This window comes from Lepus europaeus, chromosome 20 (genome assembly GCF_033115175.1).
Source record: "Lepus europaeus isolate LE1 chromosome 20, mLepTim1.pri, whole genome shotgun sequence".
Taxonomy (NCBI): domain Eukaryota; kingdom Metazoa; phylum Chordata; class Mammalia; order Lagomorpha; family Leporidae; genus Lepus; species Lepus europaeus.
Genome location: NC_084846.1, coordinates 52385274 through 52399618, shown reverse-complemented (window position 1 = coordinate 52399618; position 14345 = coordinate 52385274). Strand labels below are relative to the sequence as shown.

At 44.5% G+C, this 14345-nt stretch overlaps 1 protein-coding gene across 1 annotated transcript in view; it reads right to left on the bottom strand.

Moving 5' to 3' along the window:
• Nucleotides 1-14254, bottom strand: part of PON3 (paraoxonase 3) — a 29434-nt gene extending 15180 nt beyond the window's left edge. Inside the window, exons 1-3 of the mRNA XM_062179016.1 lie at nucleotides 14119-14254; nucleotides 12532-12602; nucleotides 4078-4133 (exon numbers count right to left, since the gene is read on the bottom strand). Coding sequence (XP_062035000.1) covers nucleotides 4078-4133; nucleotides 12532-12602; nucleotides 14119-14192 — 201 coding nt within the window. The 5' untranslated portion in view covers nucleotides 14193-14254. The remainder of the gene's footprint in view (nucleotides 1-4077; nucleotides 4134-12531; nucleotides 12603-14118) is intronic.
• Between the last annotated feature and the right edge of the window lie 91 nt (nucleotides 14255-14345).

The following is a 14345-nucleotide window of genomic DNA, read 5'->3' as shown; positions in this document are numbered from 1 at the left end:
AGGTTTTCTTCTACAACTACTTCCTAAGGAAGCTCAAAATCAACTCACCAAGCAAACATCAAGGCAAGCGCTTAGCTTGGGGTGTAAGACAGCAGTTCAGATGCTCAAGTCTCATCAAAGTGCCTGGGTTTCAGTCTGTGTGCCAGTCCATGGTTCTGGCTCCCTGCTAATGTGCACCCCTGGAAGCAGCAGTGATGGCTCAAGAAACTGAGTTCTTGTCACCTTGTGGGATACCCAGATTGGGGTCCTGTCTCCCAGCATCAGCCCCACCCAGCCCTGATCATTGTGGGCATTTGGGGAGTTAAACTTGGGATGAGAATATTTTTTCTCTCTCCCCCACCCTCTCTCAAATGAATAAATTTTTTTTTTAATTTGACAGGTAGAGTTATAGACAGAGAGAGAGACAGAGAGAAAGGTCTTCCTCTTCCGTTGGTTCACTCCCCAAATGGCCGCTACGGCCGGCGCTGCGCTGATCCGAAGCCAGTAGCCAGGTGCTTCTTCCTGATCTCCTGTGTGGGTGCAGGGGCCCTAGCACTTGGGCCATCCTCCACTGCCATCCTGGGCCACAGCAGAGAGCTGGACTGGAAAAGGGGCAACCAGGACTAGAACCCGGTGCCCATATGGGATGCTGGCACTGCAGGCGGAGGATTAACCAAGTAAGCCACAGCGCCGGCCTCAAATGAATAAATTTTAATAAACAACATTATCCCTCAAACCCTTTCTCTCACTGATACTGACTCTCTTCTGAGTAGGGTATCATTAGTCTCTCCAAGACCAGGCCATAAAATTCATTCTCCTAGTCTGCTCTTTCCCCATAGCCCATTTGTCAGCAACCCCAGTAGTCCAGAGAATGGCATCCCTGCGGGAAAATGCACAAGCATCCAGTCCCACCCCTCCCCCTTCCTCATGAAAAAAGAGAACCCAGAGAGGAAATCTTCTTAAATCGCCTAGATCGCTCATTGTATGCCATTTTCTGCCACATGTTAAAGGTTTGAAAGAGAAAATGCTTGCTCAGGAAGGCAGCACCCCAGAGCAGGCATGTTGGTGGCTCTGGGAAGAGAGGAGGTCTGAGGGTACTGCCAGGGAGTGGAAAGACCGGATGCTCGAGAAATGGAAAGGATCTGATAGGGAGGCATGGGTGGAGCTCTGCGAACAAACCCAGCCTTGATTCAGCGTGATGATGAGTGCAGTGCTCTGGTAAGTGTCCTCATACTTGCCTCATCGGCTATGCAAGGCAGTTAGATAAGCATTGGAGCAGCAACCCACGGAGTCCTAGTGATCACGAGCAATCCTCTGATCCCATTCACTCATGAATACCGTGACAGCCACTTGGCAGTGCAGGGAACTTAGGGGCCCCAACAGACCACAAGACTGTGTGGACAGTCAAGGAGCTCCTCAAGTCCTCATTCCCCAACATGTGCATTCACCTGCTTATGCCAAACAGTGTGTTAGGAGCCAATGTCAAGGAAAATTCCAAAGTCCTGGCCTGAAGGAACTTGAAATCTAGTTATGCACCAATCAGCAAGCATCAGTGTGGGATGGTACATAACAGCCTAAGCACAGGGGATGTGGGAGACCACGAAGGAGAGACCTCACCCAGCTAGCGGGCGTTAGGAAAGCTTTTCCTGAGGACAGCAAGGCCTCAGAGAGAGACAGGGGCTCCTCGGGTTGTGACCACGGATGTCATCTTGTCATCTTGCAGGCAAGAGAAGCACGCTGAGCCCCAAGTCGGGGAGACGGAAACCCTGTGTGGCACCTCTAAATGTGTTAAAAAGATCCACTGCACAGAACTGTTCCCTTTCAGGGGTGCAGAACCTTTTTTTTTCTTGCCAAGGGACTTTCGGATATTTATAACATCATTCATGGCCATACAAAATCATCAGTGTGAAAATTGCCTGTTATCATTGACTGAATTTCGAGTCCTGCCTGCGGTTGTCTCAGCAGGGCCAGACCAAGTGCTTCTGTGGGCCTTAAACCACCCATGGACTGGACATTCCCCACCCCTGCAAAATTACCAGCCTCCAAATGTCTTCTAGATGTCAAGAAACAATGGTAGGAGGCACCAAAGAGAACAGGATCCTGAATTTATTGTAGAGCAGAAAGATGAGAAATAAACAAAGAACATAATCTTTAGCCCCTAAGTATGAGTTGCTTGTAAGTTTACAGAAAGAGACTCATTATTTAGACATTTATATTGACATTTCTTATGGGATTATTTGTAATGAGAATATTCCCTCTCTGTGTAGTAATAATTCAATACTTTGAGCTCCAGCAAAAAACAGAAAAACAAAATTCAGTAGGAATGACAAACATTATTTCCTAATGGCAAAGATCTCTCCTAACTATAAAATAATCATTTTTAACTATCTATTCGGTATGTCATTGAAAATCTAACTTGACAATAGAAATTCAGGCCAACAAAAAGTATTTCTAGACAGTTTTGCTCTGTATTGATTTTGAAGGAAAATAAAGAAATAAAACCCCACCCATACATTCCACCACCAGGTTCAACCGTGCCCACAAAGCTAAAATGAGACCTCAACTATACTCTACTGTGCATACTTATAAACTGATTCTGGCAATATTTATTTTATATTCCCTCTTTTTTTGGCCCAAAATATCTAGATTTAAAATTCATAGAGGGAGGGGCCTGCGCCAAGGCCATATGGGCATACCAGCCTGTGGCGCCAGCATACCATATGGGCTGGTTCAAGTCCTGGCTGCTCCACTTTCGATCCAGCTCTCTGCTGTGGCCTGGGAAAGCAGTGGAGGATGCCCCATGTCTTTGGGTCCCCATGCCCATGTGGGAGACCCAGAAGAAGCTCCAGGCTCCTAGCTTTGGATTGGCCCAGCTCCAGCTGTTGAAGCCAATTGGGGAGTGAACCAGCAGATGGAGGACCTCTCTCTCTGCCTCTGCTTCTCTGTAACTCTGCCTTTCAAACAAGTAAGTCTTTTTCAAAAATTCATCGAGGGAGGCCTAGTGATAAGGACATGGGTTAAGACACCCATTACCATATCAGAGTACTTGGGTTTGAGTCCAGGCTCCAAGGCTGATTCTAGCTTCCTGCTAATGCAGACTCTGGGAGACAGAGATGATAGCTCAAGTAACTGAGTTCCTACCGCCCATGTAGGAGACACAGATTGAGTTCACTGCTCCTGGCTTTGACTCAGCCTCGCCCAGACATTGCAAGCATTTAAGAAATGAAGAAGTAGATAAGAGCTCTCTCTCTGTCTCTGTCTGCCTTTGCCTCTCAAATACATTTTCAAGTATAGATAAACAAATACAAAAATTCATGTTCTCAAATATATTTTAAAGTAATAAATAAACAAATACAAAATTCATGTTCTTTGGTGGTGTTTCATTAGCCAAAATTAAATATTAGGCGTGTAATTCCAGTGCTAAGAATTCACATTGAAAATGTGATAAATCCATTTTAATAAGGAAAATCTTAGTCTCTGTTCCAAAGTGCAACTGATTTAATAAGTGCATAATAACTTCAATATTTCACAAATATACTTTACTTGTGAATGGAATTTAGTCCTCGAAACTTGCAAAGTAGTATTGGGAATAAAATGTTTTTGAAAGACATGGAAGGAAACGCAGGGAACCCAAGATGGAAGGTGCTCAGGGTTTTGAATCAAGTAATTTGCCATTTGATTTACTAACATCTACAGACACAGGCGGTCTGGTGAAGAGGAATGCTGGTTAGTGAGAAGATGAGTACTAGATACTGAGAACCAGCCCAAGACGGCAGTGTTCGGTATGAACAACCACAGGACAGATGTGGAGGTCCTCCTAGGAATCAAATGGAAATCAATACACGTTGATTTAGACCCCAGTGAGTGTGCAGCTGCCCGCAGGGAGCTAGCTGCCTCCCATGGGGCTGTCAAAGCTGGGCATCACCTCTGGCATTTTAATTAATCCTCCAGAATCCTGTTTTCCTTTTGTAGTTGACTGGTCTCCCAAGAGGTGGGATAAGAGCTTTGGGGTCCATCTGGCAGGGATAGTCAGCAAAGCTAATGTACTTTCTATACAGCTATTGACATGAGCAGCAGAGTGTCACAGAAAATACTCACGTTGGAGATAAAAGCCAGCCCACTAGGAAGTATATCAATATCTTCCGAGCCATTTTCTGCAAAAGAATCAGAAAGATGCATGTATGAACGCTTAAAAAATAAATCTCTTGATTCAAAGTTTGAACTTCTTTTGGACACTACACTGACTTTTTCAACCTTTGCCTGGGAAACATTAACTCTTGAAATCCCACAGGCATGCTATTCTATAAGAAAAGCTGAGTCGGTCACCACAAATACTAAATTATTTTTTTTAGAATCTCATTTCCAGGAGAAAAGGGCAAATGATGAGAAAATAAATTCATATCCTAGATTTATTCTTTAAATACAATTTCCAGGACATGTCCTGGGAGATATTAGTGTTAGTCCCCATAGAAGGCTGGTCTACAGATTGAGTAAAAAAATTGGGAAACTTTTAACTCTGTAGGTCTCTTATAGTCCTCTGTGTCAAGTATTCCTGCTCTTCCAACTTGTCATTGAGGCCTAACAACCTATTATACAATTCTGTTGGGAACTTATTGGGTAATTATTCTCTGCAAAAGCAATAGATCCTAGACTTTTGGATCTATTGTCTAATTTCATTTTCAGGTTGATGATTCAGGATCAGTCCCAACTTTCAGTAAAATAAATAAATCTTTCTCTGTTCTCCAGTTCTGGGTGTAAGTGAATTTTTAAGAAGTTTAGTGAGATATCTTTTTCACTGAAACCTATCTTGAGTACTTTACTATGGAAAGAGACATGGAAGAAGTAAGTTTTTCCTGAGAACATAATGAAAAAAAGAGCTAGTGTGACTTTCAGTGAGTAGACGGATCCACATAAAACGTGGCTGCAAGCAGGCAGAATTGAGACTGAAGACAGTAATTGTCTGGAGTGGCAAACTATTCTACAAAGACATCAGAACAGGTTTACACCACAGCCACATGCTCGTCCTAAAATGTGATGTTCACACTGTTACATCAAGAAGTAAGTTCTCTGTTCTCGCCCCTTGAACCTGGAAGGAGCTTTGTAACTACCTTGCCAAATAAAGTGAGATGAATGAATACCATGTGACACCCCAAACTAGACATTACAGCCACAGATGCGCTCCCCCTCCTTTTCCCTCTCTTTCCCCCTTATTACATCTATGACATCTAAGTGTATATCTATGTCTGCACCTACACCTACACCTACACCTACATCTGTGTCTATGTCTATGTCTATGTCTATGTCTATGTCTATGTCTATTCTACATCTCAGTTTATGACTATCTCTCTCAAGGCATGAAATTTGAAAGCCCTGAGTCAAGATATCAAAAACTGGGTGATCTTAAATCTGCAGAGGACAGACTACAATGAGCTCTCACAAGGTGGATGGAGATGCCAGAAGAGGCCAGTTGAATCCAGTGTCTGAGTCACTGTCAATGGAACAGGGTAAACTGTCTCTACTAAGCTCTGTCAAAATTGCAAACTCATGAGCAACATAGTCATTGCTTCAAAACACCAAGTTATGAGGTGGTTTGTTGAACAGCCATGGTAATTGGAACATATGGGAAAATGGTTACCTGGGAGAATGGTTGGTAGGACATCAAAAGGCATTTGGTAGAGGATAGGGGGGAATGTGGAAAAAATGAATGGGACAAAGCCAAAGAAAATGCAAATTTGAATCAATAGAATGGTGAGCAATAGACTCTAAAAGCTGGAGAACAGAGAAAGATTTATTTATTTTACTGAAAGTTGGGACTGATCCTGAATCATCAACCTGAAAATGAAATTAGACAAAAATTTTCCATTTCCTAAGCATTCAGTTAATCTGGATTTACCCATATTAGAGGCATCGTAAAACACTCAGGGGATGGGGCAGGCACTGTGTTACAATGGGTTAAAGCCCCAGCCTGCAGCGCCAGCATCCCATATGGGCGCCAGTCAGAGTCCCAGATGCTCCACTTCCTATGCAGCTACCTGCTAGTGTGCCTGGGAAAGCAGCAGAGGATGGCCCAAGTACGTGGGCCCCTTGAACCCACTTGGGAGACCTGGAAGAAGCTCCTGGCTCCTGCCTTCAGATCAGCCCAGCTCCAGCTGTTGCAGCCATTTGGGGAATGAACCAGCAGAATGAAGACCTGTCTCTACCTCTCTCTGTAACTCTGTTTTTTCAACTAAATAAAATAAATCTTTAAAAGAAACACTCAGGGAAAATGTACACATGGAATTTTAAAAACTGTAGCAAAATAAGCATCTTTTAATTCTATTTTCCCACAAGATTTTTGAGGTACCCTCATATATGGTCCCTTGATAACCTGAAAGACTTACTGCTATTTTCATATTGGGTGACATAGTTGTTGGCATTAGGAGAATCTAGAACACTGAAGAAAGCATTTTTAAAAATCATATCTAATACAAGTTGATTACTTTTTGGTGTTTCTGTTGCCTCTCTGCACACCCATTCTTGGTTCCCTTTTACGTTAACCTTCTCCCAGCCTCTGTCTTAACTGTGGATTTTCTCTAGGCTCCGTGTGCTTTGTATCTTTCTGTTGACAGAGCATCCACTCTCCTTGCATGATTCACTCCAACTGCATGACTTTGGCTTTCAACTGTGTGATTCTGTCTCTCTAATCTCTAAATAGAGCCCAATTCATTGCCTCAAGTTCTAGACCTCTGTATCCACCAGTATATTGGACGTTTCTGTCTGATTTTTCCATTTCTCATATTTAATAGATGCCAAACTAATCTGGGCATTTCTCCTTCCAATCTTCTCTACTTTCTATTCTTCAGTGTCGCTAGATGACAGACACTTCCATCCCCCAAGAACCCAAAACAGAAACTTGGAGTTGCTTTTGATGGCTCCCTTTTCCTTAATCCTCATACCCAGCTGATCACAGTCATTCAAACTCTACAAGGGCTTTCCGACAGATTATCTTTGCTCCTATACAGCCGTTGTCCATGCTGCTGAAAGTCATATATTTAGTTGTAAACCAGACCTTCTCATTCACTGGCTTAAAACCTTCTAGAGCCCACTAGGGCTGGCAGTATAAATTCCAAGATCCTTGCTCTGGATCCAAACCCCTCCATTTTGGATCTAGTCTCAGTTCTGGCACCCCTCACCACTCCATTCTACATTCCAGCTGTGCTAAAGAACATCTAGGAGGAGTCTGAAATAAGTGGACCAAGCACTTGTGAGCCAGAGCACATGTTGTTCTCTCTTTTTTGCCACATTCAGATCTTTCACACATGAACCTCGACTCCACTTGGCCAAGCACAGGCTGTTTCAAGTGAACTTGGGGGCCAGTCACTCAGCCTTTCCAAATTCTCTTGGTTTTGCAACAGTTTAGGTCTAATAAGATTGCCCATAACCATCTCCACCATGGAGCAAGGACTGGTTTAATTATTCATTGTAGAAGCTCTCAATAAAAGGTAGTTGGTTCAACAAATAAACACTTATAGTTTTTTTGAACTTCATCTTGTTTTGAGGTTAAACTGCTAACACTTGAGTGTTGATTTTCCCTGACATATTATGGTTCCACTTGTGATTTTTTTGACTTGATGATAGAACAAAAGCAATATGCATTCAGTAGAAATTGTACTTCAAATTGTGAATCTTGATCTTTCCCCAGAAGTAATGTTATGCACAATGGTCTCCATTCCTAACACTGGGCAGTGGCCACACCACAAGCTCCCAGCCAGCCATGCAATTGGTAGGGGAAACTCCCCATGCTCTACAGCACTCTGTTGCTAAGCCTGGATGTTCAGGTTAGGTGTACTCAATGGATTTTTGGCTTTTGATATTTTCAACTTCTGAATAGTTTATCAAGATATAACCGCCATTGTAAGTTGAGGAGCATCTATACAAAATATCCTGAGGCTTTTGCTATTTGTTTCATTTCCTTCTCTCCTCCACACACCATTTGAATAATCGCGTCAAAAACTTGCCTACAAGTAAGTGCTTTCCGGAGGTGTTGTGCCTGTCTCTATTTACTTGCTACATCCAGAACAGGGGGAAACTGTTGCTTTATGATTAGAAGTCCAAAAGAATTTCCAGCCTATTACACAGTATTTCCATCCTTTGTTAACTTCACCAACACGGCACCTGCAGGAGGGACCAGTGCATCTCAGCGACAGTGGCACCAGTGGGAGTAAGATCCCCAAGGCCTCCCTATGAGTTCTCCCCATACACTCATTAGCTTGCACACACTGTCAGGGAAATAGCACTATAATCTAAAATCAGTGTTATGAATAGCTGCCTACTGCTTTTTAAATGGCCAACCCTACTACTGCTTGGGATAACTTAATTCTTCAGTCATTTCTTCAACCATTCCCTGCAGGTGCCCTGAAAAAGAATTACACCAAAACATTACTGTCAATTAATTTTATCATTGTAATTTCATATCTTAGAGAGAAGGTTCTGACAGTCAGCTAAAAAAACAAATGGCACCTATTATGGGGTGGAAGTACATCTTGGAACACAGGAAGCTTCAGAGAGGAGAAGAGATGAAGGGAAGGTAGGCAGATATCAGATATAAAGGCTGTACTCTTGATAACACTGTTCAAGAAAAACTCTAATAAATCTACTTATATTTCTAGTGCAGCTTTGATTAGAATCCAAGAGTAGCCACATAACTTCCTATTTAAAACTATCCTTGACCTTCAAAGTCTTGGGGAAAAAAATGAACTTAATACCAAATGATTTATGAGATATGATTCTTAGAGGGAAAAATATTTCAGTTTTCTGTATTCCCTCTGAGAAAGAATTCTGGGGAAGAAAAACCAGAAAACAAAAATCAAAAAGCATTTCTTCTAGCAATAAAATTAACCTTAGAAGTCTGGTCTTGAAGAAAACAGAAGTCAGCATTTCTCTCCAGTTCTGCTACTGCCTTCTACAGCCCACTTAAAAATCCTTCAGTGGCTCTCTGTGGCTTCATAATGGCTCTGTGTGTTGAATACCTGGGTGGGTCTGGTGTATGCTGTCTTATTAATAACTTTCATATGCCTAGTCTACATTCCTTTGGTCAGCCTGTATTTAGTAATATTTCAGCTGTTTGCACCCCAGATTTTCTATTTTTGGCTGCTACAATACTTCCTTGGAGCTTCTGTAATAAAAATGTGTTGCTGACAGATAAGAAAGGCAGTTTTACACCAACACAGTACAAAGGCATACAGAAAACCAGGCTGGTTCACGTTCTAGCCCCATCATCCTCTGATTCTGGACTATTGGGCAAGCATCTGAAGTATTCTGTGTGTTGATTTCCTAATCTGCAGAGCACGGAGAGCAGACTTCACTTTACAGTTTAGCTGTGAGGATAACGTAGATGACATAAAGAACTCAACAAGATCTCAGAGACACCAGGCCTTTGATGAAGCAGCCTTTTATTATCAGGTATCAGCACTGTCCTATTGGCAAATGACTCAATGATCACTCTATCTTGTGGTTCGTCCTCCAAGCATAAGGTATAAATATGCCAACAGACATGAGAAGTAGTAGGGAATATTTTCTGCTGTTCCTAGCCAGCTTTGAAGTAGTTAAGTCATTCTCTTCAAAGTATTTGGATATCAGAACACTGACCTAGGATAACTCTAGTTTTGGCTTCTCAAATGTAGTCGATACACACTTGGAGAGTCAGAATATTTCTTAACAATTATCTAGTCCAATTATCCCTCTAAATTATTTGGCAGGCTCACATCTTTTCCGAGATAAATGAGTAGATGGCCTACGTATTCACAGCACCTCACAAAACAACAAATGAATGTGTGAATGTCATGTTTCCTTTCTTTTCAAGTCAAATCTGCTCTTCCATCCCACCAAGATAATGGGAAATCCAATCTTATTCATTAGCAGGGCTTTCTGTTAGGGTTGTACAATGAGTCTAGCTGGTGGTGGGTCTTAAAACCAAGCAGAATATTTTTGGAAGGCCATATGGCCTTCAGTCTATTCTAGTCACCACTGAATTAACCACTCACTGCCAAACCAAGTGTGGTTCTTTTACTTTTGACAATTCTGCCACTTCCATGTCACACATGGACACATGGTGGACACAGGCAGGAAGCTGGAATCAGAGCTGGAGCTGGGAACTGAACCCAGGCACTTTGATGTGGGATGTGAATATCCTAGTCACTGCTTTAACAGTAATGCCAAATACTCCTTCCCAAGGCTTTTAGAAACGAAAGTCAGGAAAAGGGTTGTTCTCAGCTCTTTCTGCTTTCTGTTGACAGCAAAAACCACCTCTAGGCCTAGGGAGCACAAGGTCTAGGTTACTCATTTTTGGAAATTAAGATTTCAGGGAGTAGGTGTTTGGCTCAGTGGTTAAGATATGGCCTCGGATGCCCACATAACACATCACATGTTCTGGATCTACTCCTTATTCCTACTAGTGTAGTGCACCTTTGGAGGCAGCAGGTGATGGTGGCTCAATAGCTTGGGTCCCTGCCACCCAATGAGAGAATCAGATGGAGTTTCCAGGATCCTGGCTGTGGCTTGGGTCAGCACCAAATATCGTGGGCATTTGGGGGAGCGAACCAGTGGATGGAAGATCACTTTCTGTCTCTCTATAGCTCTCTCTCTCTCTCTCTCTGCCTTCCAAATAAATAAAAATTAAATAAATAAACTTGTAAAAGATTTCAAAAAAGGCAGAAAATAAAAAAAAAACAAAAAGGCCCTTTTCTGCTTTTATAATATATATAATGTATGTATAGCAAGAAAAATAAAACACAAGTTCATACACGCCGAGTAGACTCTCCTGTCACATACTGATCAACAGGTCGCAGCTCTTGCCCACAGGGCGTTCCCCAGTCTGACAGTGAAAGACAGAACACAGCAGCTGGGAGGTAAACAAGCTGTAGGTGTGCTGGCGGAGTTAGAGGAAAGAAATAACGTGCAGCTGATTTCAATAAGCAGGGAGGGAGGAATCAGTTTTCATATGCAGAGGTGAGAAAGTGAAAGAACAGGTTCCCTGAGCTGTGACACAGTCTAGTCCTTTTTTTTTTCCTCCTAATAGCAGTGTTAGGCAGGACCGGAGGCTTGCAGCCCAAATAAACAGCAGTGGTGGTAATGAGAAGGTGAGATCGATCCTTGGTGAAGTCACAGAGACAGATGCCAACAGGTCTCGTGTAGGAACAGGAGGGCCAATGGGAAAGCAAATAATTCCTGGACTTGGACCCAAGTCTCCTGAGAAAGGGGCACCATAGAGAGGGGAAGCCTAGCAGGAGACATGGTTGTGAGTCGGGGGTGATGGGAGAGGGAATGAAAAATGTAAAGCTAACCTCAGCGGGAGTTGGTCTGAGCTGGAGCAGCCACTTGCCTAACTGGAATGGAAGTTGTGTGGTTTGAGAGGTTAGGGATGTGGCTGTTCTTGTTTAGATTAATTTTTAAAAAGACATCAAGGTAGGTCGTGAGCTTCTTTTTTATTATCTGTTTATTTCTACTCGAAAGGCAGAGAATGAGAGCGAGAAGGAGCGAGAAAGAGAGTAAGCTTACATCTTCTGGTTCGCCCACCAAATGCCTACAACAGCCGGGGCTGTGTCAGGCTCAAACCAGGAGCCTGGAACTCAATCTGGGTCTCCCACGTGGGTGGCAGGGACCCAAGAACTTGAGACATCTCCTCCTGCCTCCCAGGATGTGCACTGGAAACTGAGCTAGGATTCAAACCCAGACACTCAGTATGGGAAGAGGGCATTCCCAGCAGCTTTTTTTTTTTTTTTTTTTTTTTTTGACAGGCAGAGTTAGTGAGAGAGAGAGACAGAGAGAAAGGTCTTCCTTTTTCCGTTGGTTCACTCCCCAAGTGGCCGCCATGGCCGGCGCTGCACCAATCCAAAGCCAGGAGCCAGGTGCTTCTCCTGGTCTCCTATGGAGTGCAGGGCCCAAGCACTTGGGCCATCCTCCACTGCCTTCCCGGGCCACAGCAGAGAGCTGGACTGGAAGAGGAGCAACCAGGACAGACTCCGGCGCCCAGACAGGGACTAGAACCCAGGGTGCCAGCGCTACAGGCAGAGGATTAGCCTGTTGAGCTGCGGCACCGGCCATCCAAGCAGCGTCTTAACCATTGTACCAAGTGCCTACCTGTGAACTTCTTAAGGTAAGCTACCTCAATTTCCTCTTGGCACTGCCAGATAAATTTTGAAGGAAATAACACTTGAGGCCAGGAATGTCACCAAGAAATAGGAGAGAAACAGGAAGAAGGAAAACAAGTTAGAGAGGTAACAGAACAGAGAGGAAAAGATCCCGGAAGGAAAAGGGGGATTCGTGGGACCAGCCAAGGAGTGGTCAGAGACATTCCTCAGATGATGAGATATGGCAGTTAAGCAATGGGCCAAAACTAAGACAGATTTTGGCATTTAGGAGACCCCTGGAGACCTGGCGTGGGGCATCATGGGTAAAGCAGATGGGGCAGAATCCCCAGGTGTAACAGGGAATTACATTAGTTGGCAGCACTCACTCAGGTGGGGGGTGACCAAGGAGTCACGCTGGCCCCTCTTGGTACTGTTGTGCACATACCGAGTCCCTCAACAAGGACACAGGTCTGGGGTTCTACTGGCTCCAGTTCTCGAACTGCACCAAAGCTGCTTCTGTGGAAGACAGAAACAAACACAGAGGTGAAGCCACAGCCTCCAAACCCATGTCTAAGTAAGTGTGACCTTTAGTCACCTTGCTGTTGGTTAACTCTTTTTATTTGTAATTAACAGACGGCACAGCGTGCACTAGACATCTTGTTTTACTTATATTAACTTACATAATGTGGTGATACGTGGGCAGTGTGCCTGTGCTGGGTAATTCACTGTGATTACTGAAAAACTACAACAGGATTACACAGGGAAAATACTACATTTTTAAAAGGAACTGAATAATATTAATTTAAATGCACAGAATATCATCTAATTTTCTAAAGTTTTATTTATTATAAAGTTGCACTTGCTCCATTAATCTATGGTTTTGAATCTGATTCCCTTACTCAAACTGCTTTCCCAAAACTCAGTAGAGTCTCCTAATAGCTTAACTCCATAGCTTTTTTTTATTTAAAATTTTGTACTTAACTCATAAGTCACTGCATGATATTTGACATATAATTGAAAGGAGTTAGGGGAATTAAATAACATTGCTTTAGCAAATTCCTCCCTTTCCCATCTACTTATTTTTTTTAACTCCATAGCTTTTGCTTCAACATTATTTTTTAAATCATAGGCTAAGTTCCTTTGCAAAAATGTAAATTCATAAAACTGACCACAATTGGCCAAATCATTGTTCAACACATTGTTCTGGTTTCTGCAGTGAAACATTCTTCTAAGTATCAAGGATAATTTTAAATTTCTCTTACGCTATCTTCAGGAACTCCACACTGAGACTTTTACAGCCAGTTATCAAAGGTCCTTAGGTCTACTTTATTGATGTTATTTTATGATTGCCTCCCTCGGTTGCCCTCGAGCGAATGGAACAAAAGCACTTGGAAGCTGATGCAGGAAGTGTTCACAGAGGCTTCAGGCCACTGTGACCCCTCCAAGGGCCCGGCTTCCACACAAAGACAGGAACCCAGCGTGGAACGGCAGTGCGCACAGGCGCTGGAGCCCAGGACGCCGGGCACCACCTCACGCTTCCCCATTCCAGCAGGGCGGGGCCGTCCTCATACATTCCCCATGGTTACCACCCCCAGATCTTCCACTCCAGTTCCCATCCCCACCTGCAGCTTCCTGCTCATCACCCCGCTCCCCAGCCAGCTCCTCGGATCTGCAGCGGGTTCTAACCCGCACGTCTACACGGGCCCCGGGGAAAGTCGGAGGGGGTCACGAGTGGCCCCCTGGTAGCCTGGCCCCAGCTGCCAAGTCCCGCGCTTCGCACGGACTTCGTTTGTCCACAAGCAACACGTCGAGATGTGAGAGCAACGTGGACAGGGGAGCACGACCCCCGGAGGGCACACGTGGGCATCCCCGCCCCACTCTTCAGGACCACAGGCGGACAGCTCGTGTCCACAGAAGGGGTTCCCAGGGGAGAGTCTGCAGGCTGGGGCACAGGAGTGAGGTGCCCAGGCTGCTCGCCCTATCCTGGCGGAGGAGAGCGAGCCGCGGGTGCCCCACCAAGATGCCAACTCACCTAAACGCCAGCCACCTCTCCCCGACGAAGGCGAGGCTGGCCCCCAGCAGGGTCAGCAGCACGAGCTTCGCCATGGTCCCGGCGAGCCAGGGGACGACGGGCCGGCTCGAGGCGCTCGGAGGGAGCGGCCCGCAGCTCCGGCACCGCCCTCGGCCCGCCCGCGGGCGCCTCCTCTCCTGGGCGGCCGGCTCTCCGCCCCCGGCCGCCGCCCGGGTTCCGGTTCGCGG